Below are 7,198 nucleotides of genomic sequence, written 5' to 3' on the forward strand. Positions count from 1 at the left end.
GGGCGGGGCCCCCCCCCCCCCACCGCCCCCTCCGCGCAGCGCTGGCCAAAGCCATGACCCACCAGGTGCCTGCACTGGGCACAAGTGCCCTGACCTCCCCATCTGCTGCTGTTGCCAGGCAGCAGGGGCTGAATACCATGGGGGTGGGGGGGAAGGAAGTGTGTGTGGGGGGTCCTTCACACTCCCACCCTCCCTCACATCCCACATACCCACAACTTGCCCTCACAACCCCCGCTGACCTACATACACCCCAACATACCCTATGCCCCATTACACAGCCACACACTCACAACCCACCCCCCCACACAATATAAAAAAAGTTACACTTTATTTTTGAGTTATTATGCTATCCCTTCTATATACAATATACAATCACAAGTCATGACAAATACTTTTGTAATTAAATTAAAATACATTACAGTAGGTGTTTGACTTCTAGTGTAAGATTTGTTTTTTTCTGGTTCTAAGATGGCAACCCCACCTCCCAAAAGGAGTATGGGGGGCAGGTATCAAGGGGAGGAATTTCCAATGGCAAGGGACAGGACTTTCGGTCCCAGTGTGGTGATCGGGGGGCTGGGCAACTGTCAAGGAGCAGGGTGACCTACGTGGTCTCTAACAGCTCGCCAAAACTTGTTAAGCTGCCCTCCACCCAAAATAAATGCCCACCCTTTTTCTACATGGATTAATTAGTACTGCATAGCAGCAGTGACCATTAGACTGTCCCTGGTATCATGAGGACACAGCTAAACAGCTGCCACTTAGGAAGCAGGGCTGGAGTAGCACACTGAGCACCCCAGCATGTTTGAAGGTGCCGTTTTCAGGTATGGTATGTTAGGGTTCAGACATAGCTATAATGCTAAAGATAGGCACCTTCAACGCTCAAAAAAAAAATTAAAGTAAAAGTTTATTTAAATCCAATTACCGTTTTTCTTCATAATTTTCACACTTCCAAATTTTCTTCCTAATACATCATTTAAGTTCCGAAGTTTCTTCTGCTTTTTCTCCACGTGTTGTGTTACAGCCGTCTTATTACCCGGGGTTGAGGTTAAGATTATTACAGAATCCTGGAACGGAAAACAGAGATTAAAAATTTTAACATTATTTTCTGCTTTGATTGTTGTTTTCAACTGTTAACACTACCAATCACTGATGAGTGCTATTGAAATTGATAAGATAGTCCCCTCCAAAAAGATGAATTAATTCTGAAAGCTGAACAATTGCTTGATTCATGTTTCCTACAAATGGATAGCATACGGAGTAAGTTACAGTAAAAATATTATATTTGGAAAACTGACAGTGAAAAATGTCAGTTTTCCAAAAAAAAATAGTTGGGTCCTCGTTTATACTTTGATGCATCAGGAGATCGATTGATCTGTCTGCCTGCCTAATTATATAATTAGACACGCAGACAGATGAGGACCCAACTGACATTTTTTGAGAACAAAAACATCAAATCAGAACTATGACAGGTTCTGGATGCAGTTTCGGGAATCTGATTCTGAAGCCCAATGAGTAAAAGACCCAAAGAAAGGATTAAAGACTCAATTCACACCTTCTAGTAATGCAGAACTATAAATATACCACTTCCCAAATAATCATTCAATTCACATGATTTCTTAGTAGAAGCATATGTATAGGCTAAAAAATGACGTTTAAATTATTTCTTAAGTAAGACTCACGAAACTATGAAAGGAATATGGAATTTCTATTTTGCTCAAAATAGGAAGACTTACTTCACTTCCTTGCAATTTCCTCCTTTCAGCAAGAGCTTGCTGTCGAGACGAGCGTCTTACAGGCGTTTGCATGTCTTCATTAACCTTTGATCTATGATGTTGTATGGCCTTTGCTTTTTCAATCAGTTGTTTTGCTTTAGATATATTTTTAGAAGTGGAATTTACCTACCACAAAAGATAACCACAGTATTTGACCATTAACAGCTGTTTATTCTACATTTAAAGACTGACACTGGCACTCTACGAGTACAACATCCTTCACACAGATAGCATATAATTTGAAAAGGAATATGGTTGTGGGTATCACTGCTCCCTTTTAAGGGAAGAAAGTCTTTCCTACATTCTGCACAAGCACACAGCCACAAATAAATATGGACTAAACAGCGATCATAACCAAGCTCTCATAAATGTATTTATTTTTCACAAGGAGACACTGCAAGTGTTCAGGGTAGAAGGAAATGTCAACAGAGAATAAAACATGGAGCAGCAGCAACAGCAAACTAAGACAAACATTCAAATACAATTTGCTGACTATGATAGATACCTAATTGACAGCCCTGTAAATATTTGCTAATTTATCCACAGAACCACTAGTATAGCACAGGCAGTGAGAACTTAAGCTTCCTTGTATTGCCCTCCCAATCTTCAGGTCTCCAGACTATCTTTGGTGGTTGCTAAAACTGCCACCTAGAATGTCAGGAAGTGTCGAGTCAACGACACTCATTTCTACTGTATAACTGTACAGTAATATCACTAATAAGGATTTCTCAGGTATGCTGTGGAAAGCGACCTTACACCTTCTGAAGCATATTCCGAGATCTAAACAACAGTGACACTGAATAAATGTACACTGGTTAACTCTCCACTTAAGAAAATAGACTTGAAACCACTTGTGCATGAAGCAGACATCTATGAGCCAGAATGAGAGAGAAAAAAGTGAGAGTCCTCATCAACAAGAGGTAGTTGGCTGAACCTTGCCCATCTAAATAAGGATGATGCTGGGTTTGTTAGGATCCTGACCAGGAAATGCATCAGCCTCTACTCAGTAACTAGTCTTATAACTAAACCTCCATTCCCCCTACCCTTCTTGACTGCTAGAAAAGGAATTTGCTGCCTCCTTCCATCTCTCCACAACCCTCTGGCTGTTACAGAAGAGACAGATGTTAATGACTATTCTTCCATTTCTGGGGTTTTTTAGGTTGTGGTTTGCTCGCCCCTGCCCAAATTCCCGCTCACAGCCTTCCCAAGTGGCAACAAGAAACTAATGCAACTGTTGGGCGCCTATACACGTGCAGCGAGGCTGCTCCAACATGCTGTAATTACAACGCACCAGAGCAGACTCGATTAATTGACTCTGCTGGAGAGTAGTAATTACCACGCTCCAGCAGACTCCACAACGTCATCTGCATCAGCATCCCTGCACTGAAAAATGGTGGCAAGGGCACTTTAAAATGTCCCTGAAGCCATTTTTCTGTGCAGGGATGCTGATGAACGGGGCAATCCAGGTGCTTTAATTAGAATAGCTTTCAGAGCCGCTCTAATTAAAGCATGTCCCCCACCCCACAACCTGGAGCACATGTATAAGTGCGCCTTGACACTTACACTGCTTTCCATAGTACCCCAAACTAGTGAAACTGAAAAGTTCCATTTCACTCTGCAGTAATTTGGCATCCATCTGCATATTCAGGAAGGAAGAAAACCACCTTAGATTACATTCCCCTTCCAGATTTTATTTTAAAAAAATTTAAATTCTGCAATAGTTCATAGTGCAAGTGGCCTCATTTTGGATTTTGAGGTTTCAGGTGGTTGATGTTATACAATATTATGCACACAGTTCAGTATTTAACAAGTGATCTTTCAAACATGGAAAGTGAAATGCAGACTTGCTTATTTAAATTACCTTAATACTACTTGGAATAAATTCCTCGTGTTCCCTTGCTTCAGTTTTGTTTGATTTTTTAGATGCACCAATTCGAGTAAATCTCATTCTAAATAGGGAAAAACATTATGAAATGTATTATTATTATTATTATTATTTTTTTTTTTTTTTTTAACTAAAAAGATGCCTCGTTCTCAACCTCAGATTCAGTAGATTTAAAATGTCCTGCTCTAAGTGAAAGGAAAAAATCTTAATCAAACTGACCAGATATATTTTTCCCTCTAGGATCTTTCAATCCTAGAGTAAGTTAAAAGAAATCAGTTATATATTGCTATTCAACTGACCCATTACATCTATAGGATACCTAGAAATGTTTCCCAATCCACCCATCTATAACCTCACTCCTATTGATGAGCATTTAAAAACAACCCCCCCCGCACCTCCACTATTTCAGAAGATAAAAACATACTTAAGCAAAATATAAGACAGTCTTAAAATTGAAACTTTTACCTTATTGGGCTCTTTGCATCATAGGGTACAGTAATCACCTCAGCCTTATATATATTTTTCTTCCTATTGCTTGCTTTTGGAGTAGAAGCCTGGAGAGGACCATCACCTAGTGCATCTTCAGAAAGAGCATCTCTAAGCCTACATTTTTCAGGTGTAATATTTTTGGATGTTTCCACTGTCTTTTGTCTTACACTTCTCCTTAATTTCTTCTTTTTTGGACTCGAAAGTATTATTATACTATCTGAGCTTGTTTTCTTAATCTGAACATTATCCTTTATACTTTCATCTTCATTATGACTAATACTATTTGGAATAAGAATATTTGTTCCCTTGGTCTCCAATATCTTCTTCTTTTTCCTTTTAAGTTTATTGGTTCTCTCCTTTGGAATGCTACCATTTTCAGTATGACCATGTGAATGTTTATCAGCATAATCCTTTGGTATTTCACTTTCCAGACTTTTATTTGAGACAGCTTCACCTTCTTCTATTCCCTGTTTTTGTTTTGAAGACTTTTCATTAATTTCCTTTACTTTCCCAGGTATTTTTTTTACTCCGCTTTTCACTACATCAGAAACTGGTTGTTTAAAAGCTTTCATGAACTGGTGTCTTTCTTCTACAGTACATTTTGGCTTTGCAGCTTCAGGACCTACAGCTTCTAGGACAGCCAACTCCAATTCTTCCTCCTCTATAACTACATTAGATTTTCTCTTCTGAGAAATCTGATCAGTCTGTTCAATCTCTAAGATATCTGGACTACTTTCTTTTTCAATTTCAGACCCTTTATGCTTCAAAAAGATAGAAGCTATTTTTCTAGAAGCTTTTTTCTCTTTTAGGAGAGAGGCAGATTTGGGGGGAATGGGATGAACTTGTGCAAGGACTGTCACAGTTCTAAGTGGTAGCTGCTGGGATCCTTTGCAGTTTTCAGGGTCGCTGGTACTATCACTCTTGTCCATTTCATCTGTTGTAACAGTACTGTCAAATGTTGGCATTTTGGCTTCCTGAATATGATCCATGTTTTCTTCTTGACTTTTCAAAAAGTCCTCAAACGATACTGTGATTGTGCCATCGGTTAACTGGGATGCCTCCTCCACATTAGTTTCAAGACTTAAATCACTTAGAGTATTCTGACTTTCTATTGTTTTAAGATGCAAGATTTGTTTTTTATCTTGACATTCCTTTGTAGACTTTTCATTCAGCTGGTTTTCAGAGGAGAAACTTTTGGACAAATCCGAACCATCTTTGTGCTTCCTCTTCCTTGATCTTTTTAGTTTATTTTTTGTTCCATTTAGTTCAGAGCCAGTTTTCTTTGCATCTTTTCTGCAAGTGACAGCATTTGGAGACACTTTGCTTTGCTGCTTATCTTCTGCTGGCCCTTCTACACATTTCTGCACAAGTGAGGTAGAACTACTGCTGGCAACAATATCAGCCTCCAAGCAATCTTCCTTTGGCTCTATTGTTTCTCTACTGTCATCACTGGTAATTTCTATCACACATTCATTGTCAGGTATTTGCATCTCTTTCAATTTATTATTTAAGTTAACTCTCTTCCCTTTTCTCTTCAGCTTTGAAGAAGTTTTCAAAGTCGATTTAGAATCTTTGCTGCCAGCGCCGAGCTGCTCAGCTGGACTTATTTTGTTTTCTCCAGATGCAACAGGTAAAGCGATCTTCTCATTTGTAAGAGGCGTCTTTTTAAAATAATCCAATATGTTGTTAGATTTTGGCGGTGACAACACTTTATCCACATTTTTTGCTAACGGCGAAAAATATTTCGTAATGGTTTTTATGGGAGGATCTTCCTCTCTTCGTTTCTTGCATGGCTAGTAATGACAAATCAACATTAATTTTCATTAAAAGACTGAATCAGGTACACGTGACCGTAACATCGAATATTATATAGTTAAGCTCCTTGGGAGAGAAACAATTCTGAAGTCCAGGTCACTCCCTCTCAGAGGAAAGTCACGTTGATACTTTAAAACTGCATGATTCAACATTAACGACGTCTTTCCAAAAGACGTCTAAACCTGTAAATAAAGCGAGCCAGCATCTTTGTAAAGAGGGAATTTAAGGGTCTTCACCTTGAGCTGTGCCTATGTGACAGACCCACTGAACCTGCGCACAGCCCCCCCGTGTCCTTCTCCCTCGTCCCCTCCTGTTTACTCTCTCTCATGGCATCAGCATTAAAGTACAAATGTAAATTAGATTGCTTTTTACACAGAAGTGGAAAGTCTGCCTTAAAAAGGTCTGCCCATTGAAAGTTAATTTCTTAGTTAAGGAAGTGTATCTTCAGGAAAATTTAGCCACGATTCAGGGCAACAACCGGAGTATCTCTTAGCACAGCACTCGGCCCAACAGAAACCGAACCCCCACAGTTTTACTGCAATGTGGAGACTTATCGCGTCTCAAGGAAAAGGAACGATACATTCAGACTGTCTTCGGAAAGGGACAGCAGCCCGTTTCACCTCTCTCCAAGGAAAAGAAACCCTTGCTACACGTCCATTTGACTGTCGATTTGTCACGCTCCCGATGAAACCAGAGCCGTGAGGAACAAGCGTGGTTTTGTAATAACTTCCTGCGGGGAACCGAGCGGTTCGCAACCCCGAGCCTCCCGTCCAAAGAGCGGGTCCGGCTCGTTTTGCCGGCAGATGGCTACGCAGCTCTGAGACCGCACCTGTTATTTCGGCTGGGGGCAACGGGCGCGCGCGAGAACGAGCATGTTTGTGAGTCGCACGACCGACGCTAATAAAAGCCTCCCACACGTACAACCGTTTGGGCTGGACCCAAGTCACCCTCAGAGCGTCTCAGCCCACGCTTGCCTCAGTTATTAAAAAAATAAAATAAGGGTTTTGACGCCTCGCCGGCCCTTTGCAGCGCCCGAGGCCGCGGGGACGGTCCTGTGGGAGCTTCCCCCACGGTGCTGTGGGCGCCCCGGTTTAAACTGCAAGTGACAGCCCGTTCCCAGGGGGCCCCTCCGCGCTCCTACCCCAAAAGCCTCGTCCCCGCGGCCGCGGCCCACCTCAGCGAGCGCCCTGACAGGCCCCGCGGGGCCGCCCGTGCAGACCAGGCTCAGCTGTTCGTC

General features: G+C 41.5%; 1 protein-coding gene across 1 annotated transcript in view; it reads right to left on the reverse strand.

Annotated features, from left to right (window-relative positions):
* The window catches only part of ATAD5 (ATPase family, AAA domain containing 5), a 21,522-nt gene extending 14,979 nt beyond the window's left edge, over positions 1-6,543 (reverse strand). The window contains exons 1-5 of the mRNA XM_025196237.1: positions 6,484-6,543; positions 4,123-5,939; positions 3,634-3,721; positions 1,734-1,898; positions 923-1,064 (exon numbers count right to left, since the gene is read on the reverse strand). Coding sequence (XP_025052022.1) covers positions 923-1,064; positions 1,734-1,898; positions 3,634-3,721; positions 4,123-5,939; positions 6,484-6,543 — 2,272 coding nt within the window. The remainder of the gene's footprint in view (positions 1-922; positions 1,065-1,733; positions 1,899-3,633; positions 3,722-4,122; positions 5,940-6,483) is intronic.
* Positions 6,544-7,198: the final 655 nt, after the last annotated feature.

The sequence above is a fragment of the Alligator sinensis genome, unplaced genomic scaffold, assembly GCF_000455745.1.
Source record: "Alligator sinensis unplaced genomic scaffold, ASM45574v1 scaffold282_2, whole genome shotgun sequence".
NCBI lineage: Eukaryota > Metazoa > Chordata > Crocodylia > Alligatoridae > Alligator > Alligator sinensis.